At 41.8% G+C, this 22,781-nt stretch overlaps 1 protein-coding gene across 6 annotated transcripts in view; it reads right to left on the minus strand.

The window, feature by feature from the left end:
• The window catches only part of QNG1 (Q-nucleotide N-glycosylase 1), a 115,073-nt gene that overhangs the window by 43,238 nt on the left and 49,054 nt on the right, over positions 1 to 22,781 (minus strand). For 5 of the 6 annotated variants that reach the window (XM_053698712.1, XM_053698710.1, XM_053698713.1 and 2 more), the window contains exons 2-3: positions 21,107 to 21,456; positions 18,366 to 18,625 (exon numbers count right to left, since the gene is read on the minus strand). In XM_053698712.1, the coding sequence (XP_053554687.1) occupies positions 18,366 to 18,625; positions 21,107 to 21,443 (597 nt within the window). In that variant the 5' untranslated portion in view covers positions 21,444 to 21,456. The remainder of the gene's footprint in view (positions 1 to 18,365; positions 18,626 to 21,106; positions 21,457 to 22,781) is intronic. The other variant, XM_053698715.1, reaches the window with a different exon arrangement.

The following is a 22,781-nucleotide window of genomic DNA, read 5'->3' on the forward strand; positions in this document are numbered from 1 at the left end:
AGGGAATAAAGGGATTATCTTTATTTTTAAACAACAAAAATTCTGGTGTTGACTGACCCTTTAAGTGATACTCCCCTACCCATAATCCCCAGTCATTCAACCGAAGGGAAATGGAAAAAGGAATAACACAAAGGTGTAGAGGTGCCTGAGGTTTAGTCAAAAAACATAAATTATGCTTACCTGATAATTTTATTTCCATCGTGGGGAAGAGAGTCCACGGCTTCATTCATTACTTTTGGGAAATAAGAACCTGGCCACCAGGAGGAAGCAAAGACCCAAATACCACACCCACTCCCCTCATCCCCCAATCATTCTGCAGAGGGAACAAGGAACAGTAGGAGAAATATCAGGGTATAAATGGTGCCAGAAGATAAATTAGATTTAGGTCCGCCTGCCGGAGTTACGGGCGGGAGCTGTGGACTCTCCTCCCCACGACGGAAATAAAATTATCAGGTAAGCATAATTCATGTTTTCCATCTAAAAGGGAGGAGAGTCCACAGCTTCATTCATTACTTTTGGGAAACATATACCCAAGCTTTAGAGGACACGGAATGAAACGGGGGGGGGGCAAAAAGCGGACCCTAATATGAGGGCACCACAGCCTGTAAAACCTTTCTACCAAAAACAGATTCCGCAGAAGCAAAAACATCAAATTTGTAAAACTTTGTAAAAAAGTGGGTAAGGAGGACCAGGTAGCCGCCTTACAAATCTGCTCCATAGAGGCCTCATTCTTGAAGGCCCAAGATGAAGCCACAGCCCTAGTTGAATGAGCCGTGATCCTCTGAGGAGGCTTATGTCCCGCTGTCTCATAGGCCAAGCGAATCAAGCTCCTCAACCAAAAGGACAAAGAAGTAGAAGAAGCCCTCTGCCTCTTGCGCTTCCCGGAATACACCACAAAAAGAGATGTAGACCGTCTGAAATCCTTCGTAGCCTGAAGATAAAACTTTAAGGCCGGAACCACATCCAGATTATGAAGTTACCTCATTAGAAGAAGGGGGGGGTTAGGACACAAAGAAGGAACAATTATCTCCTGATTGATGTTACAGTTAGACACCACCTTGGGAAGAAACCCCAAACCGGTGCAAAGAACAGCCCTATCTGCATGAAAGACCAGATAAGGAGGCTCGAATTGCAAGGCAGCCAGCTCAGATACTCTGCGTGCCGATGCAATGGCCAACAAAAAGAGAACCTTCCAGGACAGAATCTTAATGTCAATAGAATGCATAGGCTCAAACAGAACCCTCTGCAATACCTTAAGGACCAAGTATAAGCTCCATGGTGGAGCAGACTGCCTAAAGACAGGTCTAATTCTAGACAGAGCCTGAACAAAAGATGTCAGGAAGCTCAGCGAGTCTCCTGTGCAACAAGACTGATAAAGCCGAAATCTGTCCCTTTAACCCCTTAACGACACATGTCGTACAGGGTACGTCGCACACAACCTGGTCTTTAAAGACCAGCGACGTACCCTGTACGACATCAGGGTTTAAAGCGGTTGGAAGCGATCCTGATCGCTTCCAGCCGCTTTCAAGGTATTGCTGTGATGCCTCGACATTGAGGCATCACTGCAATACCTTTTTTCCAAAACCGATGCAGAGAGAGCCACTCTGTGGCCCTCTCTGCACCGGTAGCGATGGGCCCGATCGTTGGTGGGTGGGAGCAGCTGCAGGGAGGCGGGTGGGCGGCCCATCGCTACCCGGCATCCGGTTCCTGAATGTGCAATGTGCACGGCGGGTGCCGGGAGCGTGCAGGGGCCTGCAGGGAGCGCGCGTGCGCGCGCATATGTGCGCGCGATCGCGTGACAGCCACTGCCACCAATGAATTTATGAATGGGAGTGAGGGAGAGGGAGGGGGGGGAGAGAGAGAGAGGGGAAATAATTTTCAAAAGGATCTGGGAGGGGGAGAGGGAGGAGGGTATTGGGGGGGGCAGCTACACTACAGAAAACTTTTAATTACATGCAAAAAAATTAAAAAAAAACATTTTTTTCAGCTGTCTGCCAGTACCCAAGATGGCAGCAAATAGGATGTGGGCAAGTGTTATAGAGCTGTTTGGGGGGGATCAGAGAGGTTAGGGGCTAAGGGGGGGGGGGTCCATCACAGCTAAACAGATATTTTTTTTTTAAAAAAAAAATCATAAAAAAAAAAAAAAAGCCTTTATTTTAGTACTGGCAGAGTTTCTGCCAGTACTTAAGATGGCGGGGACAATTGTGGGGTGGGGGAGGGAAGAGAGATGTTTGGGAGGGATCAGGGGGTGGGATCTCTCAGGTGGGAGGCTGATCTCTACACTAAAGCTAAAATTAACCCTGCAAGCTCCCTACAAGCTATCTAATTAACCCCTGCACTGCTGGGCATAATACACGTGTGATGCGCAGCAGCATTTAACAGCCTTCTAATTACCAAAAAGCAACATAAAACCCATAAATGTCTGCTATTTCTGAACAAAGGGGATCCCAGAGAAGCATTTACAACCATTTATGCCATAATTGCACAAGTTGTTTGTAAATAATTTCAGTGAGAAACCTAAAATTGTAAAAAATGTAACATTTTTTTTATTTGATCGCATTTGGCGGTGACATGGTGGCATGAAATATACCAAGATGGGCCTAGATCAATACTTGGGGTTGTCTACTACACTACACTAAAGCTAAAATTAACCCTAGAAGCTCCCTACATGCTCCCTAATTAACCCCTTCACTGCTGGGCATAATACATGTGTGGTGCGCAGTGGCATTTAGCGGCCTTCTAATTACCAAAAAGCAATGCCAAAGCCATATATGTCTGCTATTTATGAACAAAGGGGATCCCAGAGAAGCGTTTACAACCATTTATGCCATAATTGCACAAGTTGTTTGCAAATAATTTCAGTGAGAAACCTAAAGTTTGTGAAAAAAATTATGAAAAAGTGAATTTTTTCTTTATTTGATCTCATTTGGCGGTGAAATGGTGGCATGAAATATACCAAAATGGGCCTAGATCATTACTTTGGGATGTCTTCTAAAAAATATATATATACATGTCAAGGGATATTCAGGGATTCCTGAAAAATATCAGTGTCCCAATGTAACTAGCGCTAATTTTGAAAAAAAGTGGTTTGGAAATAGCAAAGTGCTACTTGTACTTATTGCCCTATAACTTGCGAAAAACGCAAAGAACATGAAAATATTGGGTATTTCTAAACTCAGGACAAAATTTAGAAACTATTTAGCATGGGTGTTTTTGGTGGTTGTAGATGTGTAACAGATTTTGGGGGTCAAAGTTAGAAAAAGTGTGTTTTTTTCCATTTTTTCCTCATATTTTATAATTTTTTTTATAGTAAATTATAAGATATGATGAAAATAATGGTATCTTTAGAAAGTCCATTTAATGGCGAGAAAAACGGTATATAATATGTGTGGGTACAGTAAATGAGTAAGAGGAAAATTACAGCTAAACACAAACACCGCAGAAATGTAAAAATAGCCCTGGTCCTTAAGGGAAAGAAATTGAAAAATGGCCGTGTCCTTAAGGGGTTAAGGAATTGGCAGCAAGACCCTTCTCAAAACCTTCTTGGAGAAAAGACAGAATCCTGGATACCTTCACCTTGTGCCAAGGATATCCGTGTTTCTCACACTAGGACAAGTAAGTCCTCCACACCTTATGGTAGACGCGACGAGTGACTGGCTTTCTTGCCTGAACTAGAGAGTCAATAACACTTTGAGAAAAACCTCTCTTAGCTAAGACTAAGCGTTCAATCTCCCCGCAGTCAGCCTCAGAGAAAGAGATTGTGATGTAGAAAGGGTCCCTGTTCCAGCAGATCCCATGGCAGAGAGGATGACATCCCCACCAGATCCGCAAACCATGTCCTCCGCCATGGAGGTTACCCTGCAACATGGACGCCATGAGATCTATCTCCGGCGCCCCCCATCTGAGACAAATCTCTGCAAACACCTCAGGGTGAAGAGACCATTCCCCCGGATGGAAGGATTGCCTGCTGAGAAAGTCCGCTTCCCAGTTGTCCACACCTGGATTGTGGATTGCTGAGAGCAAGCAGCTGTGGGACTCCGCCCACTCCAAAATCCAAGACACCTCCCTCATTGCTAGGGAGCTCCTCGTTCCCCCCTAGTGGTTGATGTAAGCCACAGAGGTAATGTTGTCGGTCTGGAATCTGATGAAGCTGAACGACCTCAGAGGAGGCCACGTCCTCAGAGCATTGTAGATTGCTCGAAGTTCCAGAATATTTATCGGAAGCAGAGACTCCTCCCGAGTCCATTTTCCTTGTGCCAATCTGGCACCCCAAACAGCTCCCCATCCTACCAGACTCGCGTTCGTGGTCACAATCTCCCAGGACGTTCTCAGGAAGGGTGTCCCCAGGGACAGATGCTCCGGACGGATCCACCCAGATAGGGAGTCCCTGGTCTGAGCATCCAAGGATATTCGCTGTGATAGATCTGAATGATCGCCGTTCCACTGTCTCAACATGCACAGTTGAAGAGGTCTGAGATGGAACCTGGCAAAAGGGATGATGTCTATGCTGGAAACCATGAGCCCGATCATCTCCATACACTGAGCCACCGAAGGGCTTGAGTAAGACTGAAGGGCAAGACAGGTGGACGCAATCTTCCTGCGTCGTTGATCTGTGAGAAATATTTTCATGGACATAGAGTCTATTATCGTGCCCTGTTGCTGGGAACCAGGGAACTCTTTCCTGAGTTGATCTTCCAACTATGAGATACTCTGCGTGCCGATGCAATGGCCAACAAAAAGAGAACCTTCCAGGACAGAATCTTAATGTCAATAGAATGCATAGGCTCAAACAGAACCCTCTGCAATACCTTAAGGACCAAGTATAAGCTCCATGGTGGAGCAGACTGCCTAAAGACAGGTCTAATTCTAGACAGAGCCTGAACAAAAGATGTCAGGAAGCTCAGCGAGTCTCCTGTGCAACAAGACTGATAAAGCCGAAATCTGTCCCTTTAACCCCTTAACGACACATGTCGTACAGGGTACGTCGCACACAACCTGGTCTTTAAAGACCAGCGACGTACCCTGTACGACATCAGAGTTTAAAGCGGTTGGAAGCGATCCTGATCGCTTCCAGCCGCTTTCAAGGTATTACTGTGATGCCTCGACATTGAGGCATCACTGCAATACCTTTTTTCCAAAACCGATGCAGAGAGAGCCACTCTGTGGCCCTCTCTGCACTGGTAGCGATGGGCCCGATCGTTGGTGGGTGGGAGCAGCTGCAGGGAGGCGGGTGGGCGGCCCATCGCTACCCGGCATCCGGTTCCTGAATGTGCAATGTGCACGCCGGGTGCCGGGAGCGTGCAGGGGCCTGCAGGGAGCGCGCGTGCACGCGCATATGTGCGCGCGATCGCGTGACAGCCACTGCCACCTATGAATTTATGAATGGGAGTGAGGGAGAGGGAGGGGGGGGGGAGAGGGGAAATAATTTTCAAAAGGATCTGGGAGGGGGAGAGGGAGGAGGGTATTGGGGGGGGCAGCTACACTACAGAAAACTTTTAATTACATGCAAAAAAATAAAAAAAAACATTTTTTTCAGCTGTCTGCCAGTACCCAAGATGGCAGCAAATAGGATGTGGGCAAGTGTTATAGAGCTGTTTGGGGGGGATCAGAGAGGTTAGGGGCTAAGGGGGGAAGTCCATCACAGCTAAACAGATATTTTTTTTAAAAAAAAATTCATAAAAAAAAAAAAAAGCCTTTATTTTAGTACTGGCAGAGTTTCTGCCAGTACTTAAGATGGCGGGGACAATTGTGGGGTGGGGGAGGGAAGAGAGATGTTTGGGAGGGATCAGGGGGTGGGATCTCTCAGGTGGGAGGCTGATCTCTACACTAAAGCTAAAATTAACCCTGCAAGCTCCCTACAAGCTATCTAATTAACCCCTGCACTGCTGGGCATAATACACGTGTGATGCGCAGCAGCATTTAACAGCCTTCTAATTACCAAATAGCAACATAAAAGCCATAAATGTCTGCTATTTCTGAACAAAGGGGATCCCAGAGAAGCATTTACAACCATTTATGCCATAATTGCACAAGTTGTTTGTAAATAATTTCAGTGAGAAACCTAAAATTGTAAAAAATGTAACATTTTTTTTATTTGATCGCATTTGGCGGTGACATGGTGGCATGAAATATACCAAGATGGGCCTAGATCAATACTTGGGGTTGTCTACTACACTACACTAAAGCTAAAATTAACCCTAGAAGCTCCCTACATGCTCCCTAATTAACCCCTTCACTGCTGGGCATAATACATGTGTGGTGCGCAGTGGCATTTAGCGGCCTTCTAATTACCAAAAAGCAATGCCAAAGCCATATATGTCTGCTATTTATGAACAAAGGGGATCCCAGAGAAGCGTTTACAACCATTTATGCCATAATTGCACAAGTTGTTTGCAAATAATTTCAGTGAGAAACCTAAAGTTTGTGAAAAAAATTATGAAAAAGTGAATTTTTTCTTTATTTGATCGCATTTGGCGGTGAAATGGTGGCATGAAATATACCAAAATGGGCCTAGATCATTACTTGGGATGTCTTCTAAAAAAATATATATACATGTCAAGGGATATTCAGGGATTCCTGAAAAATATCAGTGTCCCAATGTAACTAGCGCTAATTTTGAAAAAAAAGTGGTTTGGAAATAGCAAAGTGCTACTTGTACTTATTGCCCTATAACTTGCGAAAAACGCAAAGAACATGAAAATATTGGGTATTTCTAAACTCAGGACAAAATTTAGAAACTATTTAGCATGGGTGTTTTTTGGTGGTTGTAGATGTGTAACAGATTTTGGGGGTCAAAGTTAGAAAAAGTGTGTTTTTTTCCATTTTTTCCTCATATTTTATAATTTTTTTTATAGTAAATTATAAGATATGATGAAAATAATGGTATCTTTAGAAAGTCCATTTAATGGCGAGAAAAACGGTATATAATATGTGTGGGTACAGTAAATGAGTAAGAGGAAAATTACAGCTAAACACAAACACCGCAGAAATGTAAAAATAGCCCTGGTCCTTAAGGGAAAGAAATTGAAAAATGGCCGTGTCCTTAAGGGGTTAAGGAATTGGCAGCAAGACCCTTCTCAAAACCTTCTTGGAGAAAAGACAGAATCCTGGATACCTTCACCTTGTGCCAAGGATATCCGTGTTTCTCACACTAGGACAAGTAAGTCCTCCACACCTTATGGTAGACGCGACGAGTGACTGGCTTTCTTGCCTGAACTAGAGAGTCAATAACACTTTGGGAAAAACCTCTCTTAGCTAAGACTAAGCGTTCAATCTCCCCGCAGTCAGCCTCAGAGAAAGAGATTGTGATGTAGAAAGGGTCCCTGTTCCAGCAGATCCCATGGCAGAGAGGATGACATCCCCACCAGATCCGCAAACCATGTCCTCCGCCATGGAGGTTACCCTGCAACATGGACGCCATGAGATCTATCTCCGGCGCCCTCCATCTGAGACAAATCTCTGCAAACACCTCAGGGTGAAGAGACCATTCCCCCGGATGGAAGGATTGCCTGCTGAGAAAGTCCGCTTCCCAGTTGTCCACACCTGGATTGTGGATTGCTGAGAGCAAGCAGCTGTGGGACTCCGCCCACTCCAAAATCCAAGACACCTCCCTCATTGCTAGGGAGCTCCTCGTTCCCCCCTAGTGGTTGATGTAAGCCACAGAGGTAATGTTGTCGGTCTGGAATCTGATGAAGCTGAACGACCTCAGAGGAGGCCACGTCCTCAGAGCATTGTAGATTGCTCGAAGTTCCAGAATATTTATCGGAAGCAGAGACTCCTCCCGAGTCCATTTTCCTTGTGCCAATCTGGCACCCCAAACAGCTCCCCATCCTACCAGACTCGCGTTCGTGGTCACAATCTCCCAGGACGTTCTCAGGAAGGGTGTCCCCAGGGACAGATGCTCCGGACGGATCCACCCAGATAGGGAGTCCCTGGTCCGAGCATCCAAGGATATTCGCTGTGATAGATCTGAATGATCGCCGTTCCACTGTCTCAACATGCACAGTTGAAGAGGTCTGAGATGGAACCTGGCAAAAGGGATGATGTCTATGCTGGAAACCATGAGCCCGATCATCTCCATACACTGAGCCACCGAAGGGCTTGAGTAAGACTGAAAGGCAAGACAGGTGGACGCAATCTTCCTGCGTCGTTGATCTGTGAGAAATATTTTCATGGACATAGAGTCTATTATCGTGCCCTGTTGCTGGGAACCAGGGAACTCTTTCCTGAGTTGATCTTCCAACTATGAGATTTATAGCAATGCCCCTGGATCTGGCCACAGCAAGAAGCGCCCCCAGAACCTTCGTGAAGACTCTCTGGGCCGTTGCCAGGTCGAAAGGAAGGGCCACAAACTGGAAGTGTTAGTTCAGAAACGCAAATCTTAGGAACTTGAAGTGGTCCCTGTGAATTGGAACATGAAGGTAAGCATCCTTCAAGTCTATTGTCGTCATGAACTGTCCCTCTTGAACTAGGGGAAGAATAGATCTGATCCTTTCTCTTTTGAACGATGGAACAGCCAGAAACTTGTTTAAACACTTTAGGTCCAGAATCAGGCGGAACATGCCCTCCTTCTTTGGAACCCCAAAGAGATTTAAATAGTAACCTAGACCTCTCTCTGCTCGGGGTACTGGTACGATAACACCTAGAGAGGAGAGATCCCTCACACAATCTAGAAAGGCCTCTCTCTTTTCTGGTCTTTTAGACAGGTTTGACAGGAGGAATCTGCCCCTGAGCGGATGGGACCTGAACCCTATCCTGTAACCCTGGGTGACAACCTCCAGAACCCAAGGGTCCTGAACGTCCTGCAACCAGGCTTCGGAGAAGAGAGACAATCTGCCCCCTACTTGGTCCAGAGACCGGTCGGGGGCCGCCCCTTTATATCGATTTAGTCTCGGCGGGCTTCTTGTTCTGCTTGAACTTGTTCCAAGACTGAGCAGGCTTCCAAGTTCCCTTGGACTGATGCACTTTTGAGGCGGGCTGTTGGCACTGGGCCTTGTCCGCACGAAAGGGACGAAAAGTAGATCCCTTAGGCTTCGCCTTCTTATACTGCGGTAGGAAAGTTACCTTTGCCACCCGTAACCATGGATATGATCAAATCCAATCCTGGACCGAACAGAATCTTTCCTTGAAAAGGCAGGGACAACAGCCTCGACTTAGAGGTCATGTCCAAAGACCAAGACTTTAGCCACAGAGCCCTGAGAGCTAAAACAGAAAATCCTGAAACCTTTGCGTTCAGGTAAATAATTAGCATATTGGCATCGCAAATGAAAGAATTGGCGACCTTCAACGCCTTAATCTTCTCCTGTATCTCGGCGATAGAAGTCTCCCTCTCGACCATATAACACAGGGATTCACACCAATATGTTGCAGTTCCGGAAACTGCGGCTACAGCCGCTGCTGGTTGAAAAACAAACCCTGTGTGTTGAAACATTTTCCTTAACATGTTTTCCAACTTTTTATCCATGGGCTCTTTAAACGACGAACTCGAGAGGAATAGTCGTCCGCTTCGCGAGCGTAGAGATCGCACCATCAACCTTAGGGACAGTCCCCCACAGTTCGAGCTGAGAGTCCGGAACGGGGAACAGTTTCTTAAAGGAAGAAGCAGGGGAAAAGGAAGAACCTAATCACTTCCATTCATTCTTAATAATATTAGCCATCTTAACGGGTCCTTGTATACCTTATCAAGCTTAGGAATTTAAGGTTGCTCCGGAAGCTTCGGTTCCAAACCTCCAGAGTAACAAGCACTTGCTTCAGCAAAAAGTGCAAATTCTCCATCCTAAACCTAAACTCAGGATCCTCCGCAGAGGATGAGATGACACGGACTCCGACCCAGAAGGAGCCTCTTCCGAAGTCAGAGTGGGCCTTGTCATCGTATAACATCCAAGTTGTGCAACAGACGTTCTTATGAGAAGGGGGATTGGGACAGAGAGAAAGAACCAGAATTTCCTGATTAATATTTCTATCCGAAACCACTTTAGAAAGAAACCCGAATTTAGTATGAAGAACGCGCCTTATCCGCATGAAAGATAAGGTAAGGCGAATCACACTGCAAAGCCGAGAGTTTAGAAACTCTCCGAGCAGAAGAGATAGCAATAAGAAACAAAACCTTCCAAGATAGCAACTTAATATCTATGGAATGCATTGGCTCAAATGGAGCCTGCTGCAAAACATTAAAGGGACAGTCTACACCAGAATTTTTATTGTTTTAAAAGACAGATAATCCCTTTATTACCCATTTCCCAGTTTTGCATAACTAACAGTTATAATAATATACTTTTAACCTCTGTGATTATCTTGTATCTAAGCCTCTGCAAACTGCCCCTTTTTCAGTTCTTTTGACAGACTTGCAGTCTAGCCAATCAGTGCCTGCTCCCAGATATCTTCACGTGCACGAGCACAGTGTTATCTATATGAAATATGTGAACTAACACCCTCTAGTGGTGAAAAACTGTTAAAATGCAATCTGAAAGAGGCGGGCTTCAAGGTCTAAGAAATTAGCATATGAACCTCCTAGGTTAAGCTTTCAACTAAGAATACCAAGAGAACAAAGCAAAATTGGTGATAAAAGTAAATTGGAAAATTGTTTAAAATTACATGCTCTATCTGAATCATGAAAGTTTATTTTGGCCTAGACTGTCCCTTTAAGAACAAGATTAAGGCTCCAAGGAGAAGCAACAGGTTTAAACACAGGCCTGATTCTGACCAGGGCCTGACAAAAAGATTGAACATCTGACACATCCGCCAGACGCTTGTGATGCAGAAATCTGACCTTTCAGAGAACTGACTGACAACCCTTTCTCCAGACCTTCCTGGAGAAAAGACTAAATTCTAGGAATCCTGACCCTACTCCAAAGAGTAGCGCTTAAATTCACACCAATAAAGGTATTTACACTATACCTTATGGAAAATTGTTCGGGTAACAGGCTTGCAAGCCTGGATCATGGTCTCAATGACCGACTCAGAAAATCCACGCTTAGACAGAACTAAGCATTCAATCTCCAAGCAATCAGCTTCAGAGAAACGAGATTTGGATGGAGGAACTTAGAAGGTACTTCCCTCAGAGGCAACCTCCAAGGCGGCCAAGATGACATCTTCACTAGGTCTGCATACCAGATCCTGCAAGGCCATGCAGGAGCTATTAGAATTACCAATGCTCTCTCTTGTTTGATAAGAGCAATAACTTGTGGAAGGAGCGCAAACAGAGGAAATCACAAGGAACCGCCAGAGCATCTATCAGAGCGGCCTGAGGATCTCTTGACCTTGAACCGTACCTTGGACGCTTGGAGTTCTGCCGAGACACCATCAGATCCAACTCCGGCACCCCCCATTTGAGGGTTAACCTGGAGAACACCTCCGGATGGAGAGCCCACTCCCCGGGATGAAATGTCTGTCTGCTCAGGAAATCCGCTTCCCAGTTTTCTACTCTAGGAATGTGGATGGCAGATAGACAACAATTGTGAGCTTCCGCCCACTGAATAATCCGTGCCACCTCCTTCATGGCTAAGGAACTCTGAGTTCCTTCCTGGTGGTTGATGTAAGCCACTGAGGTGATGTTGTCCGACTGAAACCTGATGAACCGAGCTAAAGACAATTGAGGCCAAGTCATCAGAGCATTGTAAATCGCTCTCAACTCCAAGATGTTTATGGGGAGAGCAGACTCCTCTCAAGTCCATAGTCCCTGCGCCTTTAACGAGTCCCAGACTGCTCCCCAGCCTAGCAGGCTGGCGTCCGTGGTCACAATCACCCAGGAAGGTCTCCAGAAGCATGTGCCCTGAGACAGATGGCCCTGAGAAAGCCACCACGGGAGAGAGTCTCTTGTCAACTGGTCTAGATCTATCCTCTGAGACAGATCCGAATGGTCTCCGTTCTATTGTCTGAGCATGCATAATTGCAGAGCTCTCAAATGGAATTAAACAAAGGGAATGATGTCCATGGAAGCGACCATCAGACCAATTACCTCCATCAGAAAGAAAACCACCCTTGTAGCTGGAACAAGGGGACTCTTTTCCAGATTCACTTTCCAACCGTGGGAACGTAGAAAAGACAACAAGATCTCTGTATGAGAGTTTTCTTGTTGAAAAGATGGCACCTGAACCAATATGTTGTTCAGGTATGGCGCCACTGCAATTCCCCGAGACTTGATCACTGCCAAGAGAGCCCCCAGAACCTTTAAGAAAATTCTGGGAGCTGTGGCAAGTCCAAACGGAAGAGCCACAAACTGAAAGTGTTTGTCTAGAAAGGCGAATCAAAGGAATTTGTGATGATCCCTGTGGATGAGAACATGAAGATACTCGTCCTTCAGGTCTATGGTCTTCATGAACTGACCCTCTTGGACCAAAGGAAGAATGGAACGAATGGTTTCCATTCTAAAGGACGGTACCCTGAGAACCTTGTTGAGGCACTTTAGGTCTAAAATAGGTCGAAAAGTTCCCTCTTTTTTGGGAACCACAAACAGATTTGAATAGAATCCTAGACCCTGTTCCCTTACTGGAACTGGAACAATCACTCCCAGGGAGGAAAGGTCCTGAACACAGTTCAAGAATGCCTCTCTTTTTACCTGGTCTGCAGATAATCTTGAGAGATGGAATCTGCCCCTGAGCGGTAAAGTTTTGAATTCTATTTTGTAACCCTGAGATACTATGTCCACAGCCCAAGGATCTGAGACATCTCGTCTCCACCCTTGACATAACAGGGAAAGTCTGCCCCCCACTTGATTCGATCCCAGACCGGGGGCCGACCCATCATGCTGACAGACTCAGCTGAGGGTTTAATTGATTGCTTCCCCTTATTCCAAGACTGATTGGGCTTCCAAGAAGACTTGGACTGCTCCTGCTCGGAAGAGGGAGAGGAACACTTTTGACCTCTGAAGTTACGAAAGGAACGAAAATTACTTTGACGTCCTTTGAGTCTGTTTCTTCTTGTCTTGCAGTAGAAAAACATAATTTATGTAAGAACTTACGTGATAAATTAATTTCTTTCATATTGGCAAGAGTCCATTAGCTAGTGACATATGGGATATACATTCCTACCAGGAGGGGGCAAAAAGTTTCCCAAACCTCAAAATGCCTATAAATACACCCCTCACCACACACACAATTCAGTTTAATGAATAGCCAAGTAGTGGGGTGATAAAATAAGGAGTAAAAAAGTATACAAAAAGAGGAACTGAAAAAATAATTGTGCTTTTATACAAAAATCATAACCACCATAAAAAGGGTGGGCCTCATGGACGCTTGCCAATATGAAAGAAATTAATTCATCAGGTAAGTTCTTACATAAATTATGTTTTCTTTCATGTAATTGGCAAGAGTCCATGAGCTAGTGACGTATGGAATAGAAATACCCAAGATGTGGAAGTCCACAGAAGAGTCACTAGAGAGGGAGGGATAAAATAACAACAGCTATTTCCACTAAGAAATTAAATCTACACAATAATTAAGTTTTTCTTAAAAAAAAAAAATAAATCAAAAGCAGTAGAATCAAACTGAAACAGCTGCCTGAAGAACTTTTTCTACCAAAGATTGCTTCAGAAGAAGCAAATACATCAAAATGGTAAAAACAATAAAAGTATGCAAATAAGACCAAATTACTGATTTGCAAATTTGATCAACCTAAGCTTCGTTCTGGAAAAGCACAAGAAATGGCGACTGAACTTAGTAGAGTGAGCTGTAAATCTCTGAGGCGGAGCCTGCCCTGCCTCAAAATAAGCCTTGAAAAACAAAAGCTTTAATCTGGATGCCAAAGAAATAGCAGAGGCTTCCTAACTTTTTCTGTAACCATAAAAATAGCAAATAGATTAGAAGTTTTCTGAAATCCTAGTAACCTCGATATAGAATTATAAAGCTCTTACCACATCCAAAGGACGTAAAGAACTCTCAAAGAATTCTTTAGGATTAGGACACAAAGAAGGAACAACAATTTCTCTACTAATGTTGTTCAAATTCACAACCTTAGGGAAAAAAAAGAAGTCCACAAAACAACTTATCTAGATGAAAAAACAGATGAGACACACAAGAGAGAGCTGATACATCAGAAACTCTTGTAGCAGAAGAGATAGTCAAAGGAAACAACACTTTCCATTAAAGTAGATAATCTTCAAAGAAGATATAGGCTCAAAAGAAAATAGCCTGCAAAATCTTTAAACCAAATAAGACTCCAAAAAGGAGAAACTGATAAATGAACAGGCCTGATACCAACCAAAGCCTGAACAAAACAGTGAATATCAGGACGTTTAAACAAGCTTTCTAGAAAATAAAACAGAAAGAACAGAGATTTGTCCCTTCAAAAAATTTGCAGACAAACTTATCCAAACCATCCTAAAAAACTGCAAAATCCTAGGAATTCTAAAAGAATACCAAGAGAATTTATGAGAAGAACACTATAAAATATAGGTTTTCCAAACCTGATAATACATGTTCCTTGAAACAGACTTATAAGCCTGCAACATAGCGATAAAAACTCTGACTGAGTCAGAGAAACCTCTATAACTAAACACTAATCAATTTCCATACCCCCAAATTAGTAATTTGAGATCCCGATGGAAAAACAGCCCCTGAAACAAGAGGGCTGGCCAAAGAGAAAGCGGTCAAGGATGGCAACTGGACATCCGAGCAAGATCCACATACCAAACCTGTGAGGCCATGCTGATGCTATCAGAAACACATGACACTGTTCCAATATGGTCTTGGAAATCACCTTTGGAAGAAAAAAAAACAGAGGTGGAAAGATGTAGTAAGGTTGCAAAACCAAGACACTGCTAATGCATCCACCATCTCCACCTGAGGATCCCTGAACCTGAAAAGGTACCTGGGAAATTGAGATAATCCACCTCCCAAATGTCTAAAATCATAGAAAATAGACAGGAGATGAATTCCATCTAAGAACTTATTCAAAATACTTCTTAATTGCTAAGGAACTACGAGTCCCTATTGTTGATTGACATATGCCACAGTTGTGATATTGTCTTTCTGAAATAAAAAATGAAAAAGTTCTCTCCTAAAAGAGGCCAAGCCTGAAAGAGCTCTGAAAAAAATAGCACAGAGTTCTAAAATATCGATTGGAAACCTCGCCACTTGAAGTTTCCAAACCCTTTGCGCTGTCAAAAGACCCTCAGACAGCTCCCCAACCTGTAAGACTTGCATCCAATATGAATACAGTCCAGAAAGGACGAACAAAAGGAGGCCCCCTGAATAAAATGATGATAGACTAATCACCAAAACAGAGTGAGTAGAGTGTTAGGATTTAAAAATATAAACTGTGATATCTAAAAACAATCCCTGTATCATTGATTCAGTATGCAAAGCAAAAAGAGATCTCAGATGAAAAACGAGCAAAGGGAACCACGCCCAATGCTGCATTTATGAGACCTAAAACTTACATGCACATAGCCACTGAAAGAAAAGTTCTAGACTGTAAGATAGATAAGTTAACGCCACTTACAACTGACTTTTCTCTGATAAAGACAAAGACATGAACACAGAATCCATCTAGAAATTCCTTGTCTGAGGAATCACGAAACTCTTAGGTAAATTAAATCCTCTAACCATGTCTTGAAGAAACAAAACTTAGTTGATTCCTGGGGGATTCCACAAAAAGAAAAGTCCATATATTTGAATACTGCTCTTTCATATGTATGTATTGGGTACTTGTAAAGCATGTCTAATCACCCATAGGGGACTCAAGACGCTGCTCATTTAATCAACCTCGGAAGGATGAAAGGCTGAATGGACCACGCCGGGCATTGAACCTGCAACCCTCAGGTTGCTACAGAGCGTAGCCACAGCTCTGCATGCTAATGTCCGGCTTTAATAAAAGAAAAGTTTAAGCTAATACCAAGATACCATCCAAATAAGGAAGCACCACAATACCCTACTGTCTGAAGACAGAAAGAAGGGCACCAAGAACCTTTGAAAAGATTCATAAAGCTGTCACTAAACCAAATGGAAAAGCGACAAATTGGTAAAGCTTAAAAGAAAAACTAAGAAAATCCACAAGTGGTCTGAATGAAATAAAATATGAGGATAAACATCCTGAAAAAATGTACTGGACATGAAATGACCTTAACAAAAAGGCACAATAGTCCTTATATTCGCCAACTTAAAAGTTGAGACTCTAACAAAACAATATAAAAGTCTTCAGATCCAAGAATGGACTGAATAAACCTTTCTTCTTAGGGACAAAGAATAGAATTGAATAGAAACCCAAATCCTGTTCCTGCAAAAAACAGAATTTATGCTTACCTGATAAATTACTTTCTCTTACGGTGTATCCAGTCCACGTATTCATCCTTACTTGTGGGATATTCTCATTCCCTACAGGAAGTGGCAAAGAGAGCACACAGCAGAGCTGTCCATATAGCTCCCCCTCAGGCTCCGCCCCCCCCAGTCATTTGACCGACGGTTAGGAGAAAAAGGAGAAACCATAGGGTGCAGTGGTGACTGTAGTTTTACAAAAATAAATTTGAACCTGACCTAATTGCCAGGGCGGGCCGTGGACTGGATACACCGTAAGAGAAAGTAATTTATCAGGTAAGCATAAATTCTGTTTTCTCTTACATGGTGTATCCAGTCCACGGATTCATCCTTACTTGTGGGATACCAATACCAAAGCTTTAGGACACGGATGAAGGGAGGGAACAAGACAGGTAACCTAAACGGAAGGCACCACTGCTTGCAAAACCTCTCCCCCAAAAATAGCCTCAGAAGAAGCAAAAGTATCGAATTTGTAAAATTTGGCAAAAGTATGCAGTGAAGACCAAGTCGCTGCCTTACAAATCTGTTCAACAGAAGCCTCATTCTTGAAAGCCCATGTGGAAGCCACCTTTCTGGTGGAATGAGCAGTAATTCGTTCAGGAGGCTGCTGTCCAGCAGTCTCATATGCCAATCGGATGATGCTTTTCAGCCAGAAGGAAAGAGAGGTAGTAGTCACTTTTTGACCTCTCCTCTTACCAGAATAGACAACAAACAAGGATGATGTTTGTCTGAAATCTTTAGTTGCTTTTAAATAGAATTTTAAAGCACGAACCACATCAAGATTGTGTAACAGTCGTTCCTTCTAACACCACATTCACTTTACCCTCCCGTGGAGATGCTACTTGTTAGAGCGGCAAAGAGAATGACTGGGGGGGCGGAGCCTGAGGGGGAGCTATATGGACAGCTCTGCTGTGTGCTCTCTTTGCCACTTCCTGTAGGGAATGAGAATATCCCACAAGTAAGGATGAATCCGTGGACTGGATACACCATGTAAGAGAAAGAACTGGCATACTCACTCCTGAAAAAAATTCACAGAGTGTACTGAGAAAGAAAGATTCTTCCCATAGGAGGTCTCATTCTAAAAATCTATTCAAACCCTAAGAATAATATAGAATTTGGACTGAGTTCATCCAAAAACAATTTAATCTGCACCTTCATGCAGTCTAATAACTAGTAATTATAAAGCGTTTTTCTCCCAGAAGGATACAAAAAAACGCTTTTTCAGTCCTTACACTCGGAGTTAACCAAATTAGCAGCTGATAAAAACAGTAGTTATTATTACCCAAATAAATGATACATAATAAATTGACCTCAAAGGCCAAAGAGCTGTATTAACCCTGCCGGGAAATGAATCTATGACCCTTGGATCTAGAAAAGTACCCGAAAAAGGAATTAATTTCTTCAGACACCAAACATCACCTCCTCCATTGACAGAGGCAAAGAGAATGACTGGGGATTATGGGGAGGGGAGTGACACTTAACAGCTTTGCTATGGTGCTCTTTGCCTCCTCCTGCTGGCCAGGAGTGATATTGCCACTAGTAATTGAATGACATCATGGACTCTCCATATCTTAGGAAAGAAGTGTGTCACTAACATGAAAAGTTTGGAAAGCTTTGGTCTAAAGTATTTTATTTTGTTGCGATCAAAGATTGAACATACAGTGGAAGTTAACACATTTTACATGAATGTCGCAACAAAAATAACAAGTAGATGCCTTAAAGACATCACTTTACAAAGATACTGCTTTATAAAGATACCAGTGCACCAGATTAGTTGTAAATAAGCAAAATTATTGCTCTACTAATCTTCAATTTCTGCTCTAGACCAGTGTATTTTAACTATGTGTCTAATGTATTTGAAAGGTTAAACTCATAGACTTGCACCAGCGTTTGTGCTAAAATTACATGCTCTAACTAATTTTCACTAGACTGGCCCTTTAAGGTCTTCATAAACGTGTGTGTTTGATCTATCATAAGTTTAAACCTATTTAAAAATAAATAAATAAATACAATCAAATAAAAATAATCCAAACAAGTACATGTGTAATTGCTTCTTATCCATAGAAACGTACACAGGATAGTATAGCTAGAAAAGTAATAATGTCCTGCGGTTACCTGAAAGATCCCCACATCCTTGTATGATGGGAAGTTCTCCACAATCAGCTTCATAAGCCTCACAGCACTTTTGTCACTTTGTTTCACACAGTTTAGGTAGGAGCCTCCAAACTTTTCTGTGAGTATTTTCCCAGTCTGGTGCAGTATCTGTAGCCGTTCCTCTATCATGGGAATGGGCACATCTGAATCGGAACGTAGAACATGTTTCAGCTGGTCTAAGGTTATGTTCGAGTAGTAAGAAGGAGTTGTAATTGGGATTCCTGAAAAAAAAAATACACAAAGTTATTAATGTAAATTTCTGCTGCATGTTTATGAGGTGACACATGACAAGGAATACAGATTAGATTCAAATATACAAAGAAGGATGTGAGGTCCCTTATTTGATTATTATAGCTCTCTCCGACAATCATGGAGTTGATTGCTGCTGCGAGTGTGTTATGCAACCGTGATTACACCCATTGGTCAATCATGTGTCACTGGTAATTAAATGGTTTATTCAGGGATGCATAGGCATTTCTGGCAATCAAAGGGTTAAATGATTGTTTAGGTGGTCATATATATTAATGATAACATATTCATTTGGATGGATATAATTATATCACCAGTTTTCTGAAACACATGTGAAGAAATTAATAATGAATTCAACAAAACATTAACTGGCAACAAAATAAATACGTTTTAACTGTAAAATGCTAAACTGTGTATCTTCTAAACATTCTGTTAGTAGAAACAGTCTCACAAGATGTGGTTGCTCAAACATGTGTGCAACAATCATTACATTGGTCAGAATATTATATTCTGAAGAGCAGCTGTAGTCTCCAATATATAGGACATACCAGAACACAATATAAAATAAATTTACTTGAACATATCAATAATATAAAAGCCAGCTATCCAGGGGATCTGTACACTTTAAGTGTGTACACAATAAATATCCAAGCTCTTGAAGAGGCAGTAGTATTGAACAGGTCCTATCTATTAAGCGAAAAGGTGACATATTTAAAAATATATTTCTCAGAGGGAAAAGTATTTGAAGCACAATTTAGATGCTTAAAGGAACAGTCTACACCAGAATTTGTATTGTTTTAAAAGCTAGATAATCCCTTTATTACACATTCCCTAGTTTTGCATAACCAACACAGTTATACAAATACACTTTTTACCTCTGTGATTATCTTGTATCTAAGCCTCTGCAAACTGCCCCCTTATTTCAGTTCTTTTGACAGACATGCATTTTAGCCAATCAGTGCCGGCTCATAGGAACTCCACGTGCATGAGCACAGTGTTATCTATATGACACACATGAACTAACACCCTCTAGTGGTGGAAAACTGTCAAGATGCCCTGAGAGAAGAGGCGACCTTCAAGGGCTTAAAAACCTCCTAGGTTTAGCTTTCAAATAAGAATACCAAGCGAACAAAGCAAAATTGGTGATAAAAGTAAATTGGAAAATTGTTTAAAATTACATGCCATATCTGAATGATGAAAGTTTATTTTGGACTATACTGACCCTTTAATAAGAACATAATTATTGCTGACTTCATATAATAATAACTTTTCACCTTTTTTTTGGGGGGGGGGGGGGGAGGATGTCATCCCAGGTCTAATCAACTCAATCTCCTGTTAAATTTTTGGTTATCTATCAATAATTGGTTTGGTTGTAGATTTAAAAAAAAACACAGCAACATTATTATGTCGTGTTTCAGGGCACTCACCCCTACCTCAGACCCTCAAACATCAGAGAAAGGAGTGAGTGCCCTGAAACACCATATAATAAAGTTGCTGTGTTTGGTAAATCAATAGTGTGCTGGTCCTTCTCATATTATCCAGCATATTGGCACTACTTAAGTCCGTTAGTGAGAGTGCGCCTGTGTATATATTACAAACACACACATATTTACAAAGCTCACACCATTAAGCTATTCAAGAGATACTTTGTTATCCACAGACAGATAAGAATTGTTTGCCTATCTGCATGTGAAGTATGTTTAAAGAAAATTGGGCATGACATTTCTACATAAAGCATAAACCAGGCTTTATCTGAGTTTCAAATATTTTACAATCTTAAAACATATGCGCTTGTATTTTTATAGCTTAATGTAACTTAAATCTTAATAAGTGTCTGTGTTTCAATGTCTTTCTGCAGAGCCCTATATATCGCAGTCATTATGTGGGACCATTCTATTTCAAGCACTCTTTCCAATAATAATACAGTAAAGAGAAATGACTATCTCTGGAATTATTTTGTTTACAGTATAATGAAAAAGACACCACTGGGTGCTCTAACCCAAGTTACTGGTGATAGAGTCTCTTTCACTTCTTACACACTCACGAGTCACCACCTTGTATTAAAACACTGTACGGTAATATGGAAATGAGCTGCAGCACAGGTTAGATATTTGGTAAAATTAGTGCATAAATATAAACATTAGGCTCTTCCTTTTCAGCAATTATTTTACACACTCTGCTCCTCTTTACTATTATACATATATTTCCAGACACGCCTATGGACCCATCTGAACATTCCGCATCAAATAATTATATAAAGGAAAGATGATATCTGTTTCTTAAACCAAATGAAAACTGTTTCTCAATAGTACATTTAGAAAGTACAAGGACACCTACATTTTTAGCAAATTTACAAAAGCTCACTGAATAAACAGAAGCCAATCTCACAAGTATGGAATAATCCAAAAATGATAAATGGAAAAACTTTAATTCCTCACATCTCTGTCACTAACCTTCATCGAGGGCTCGGTTCATTGCAGCACAGAAGGACCAGTAGCCACTGTACTCCTTTCCCTTATACTTGACCAGATATTTGTGTTCATCACTATCTGACCAGAAAGAAAAATTTAAGGTGTCTGCAAAAAAAACCCAATTCACTGCATCCTCTCCAGAATCCTGTGGGTTTAGCTCATGAAGTGATTTCCAGCCGGCTAGTGTGATCTCCTTCTTGTTGACCTTGTCAAAGAGAGTCTTAGCAAGTGACCTCACACCCTCTTGCTCCACAAACACATCTTTGCTATTCTCAGTAATAAATTTTCCAGCCTCCCTGGGAAGTAGTATAGCTGACATTCTTCTGGCTAATCTAACAGAAAATATGAAAGAAAAATACTGTTAAACAGATATATGGTCTTGGTTTCTGCAATAAATAAAAAGATATCATTACATTTTTCTAATTTATTATGTAACAGCATACAAGGAGCATGAGAGAGAGAGTGAGAAAACAGAAGATGGACAGATGGGTTTAGGGTGGCCCAAAGATAGATTCAAGGTGCGATCAATCTCAGGGCATTTATTGTGTGGTTCAGAATTCCCTAGTGTCCAAAGGGAATGGACAATTCCACAAAATGTAAGATTGTTGGGAGCTCACAAATTAAATGTTTTTTTGTGTTTCTTTGCAGGTCTGGAAATTTCGACTAGTCGGGACTAGTAAGAAACTAAAGATTTAGATTTTTACCAATATTTAAAGTGAAGGTAATGTTTGACGAATCAGTGCCTGGTTTTTAATAATCCTATTAAAAACAGGGGCACTTTAATTCATCAAACTGTACATTTCACTTGTTTTGTTAAAATACTTATCTTTTAATCTTGACAGCTGCTCCAGCGATTCCCCCGGCCGTCAAAAGCCTCTTCATACGTCAGAAATGGGCGGAGAAAGCGCTACAGCGGCTGTCAGGATTAAAAGGTAAGTATTTGAACAAAACAAGTGAAATGTAAAGTTTGATGAATTAAAGTGCCCCTGTTTTTAATAGGATTATTAAAAACCGGGCACTGATTCGTCAAACATTACCTTCACTTTAAACATTAGATTGGACTTCAAATTTTATTGAGGCTGGTAAAATAGTGCAACATTTTTCCAACATTGTGTTTGTACATATATTATACAGTGCTGGAAAAACATTATTATACTTTGCTATGGAGAAAGGTTGCTAGCCAAAAGAAAAAAACATTATCATGTCCCTTATTGCAATATAAAGATTTAATGGGACAAGATTTAGATGGAGCATGGTTTAGATATGGTTTGTTGTAAAATCAAGAGAACAAAGCTCATTTAATTATTTAAATAAATTAGGAAATTGTTTAAAATAGCATTCTTTATTAAAACCATGAAAGTTTAATTTTGACCTTATTTTCCCTTTAAAGTTATGGTAAACTTTGCCACTAAAAAAAAATATGTGAACCGTTTTTTTATTTAAATCCATCAATGAAAAGGGTTAAACCCGTGCCTATAGTAATGCTTCTATTAGAATATTATGCTACCTTGTTGAGATTTTCTCTCTTGACATGCGCATGCTCACAATTATGTAACTGAACTCCACACGTTTGAAAGGAATGTGTGGAATGCAATTATGTAATCACCAGCACGCGCAGATACAGGTAGCAAATCTTGACATATATACACTGCACTGT

This window comes from Bombina bombina, chromosome 1 (assembly GCF_027579735.1).
Source record: "Bombina bombina isolate aBomBom1 chromosome 1, aBomBom1.pri, whole genome shotgun sequence".
Classification (NCBI taxonomy): Eukaryota; Metazoa; Chordata; class Amphibia; order Anura; family Bombinatoridae; genus Bombina; species Bombina bombina.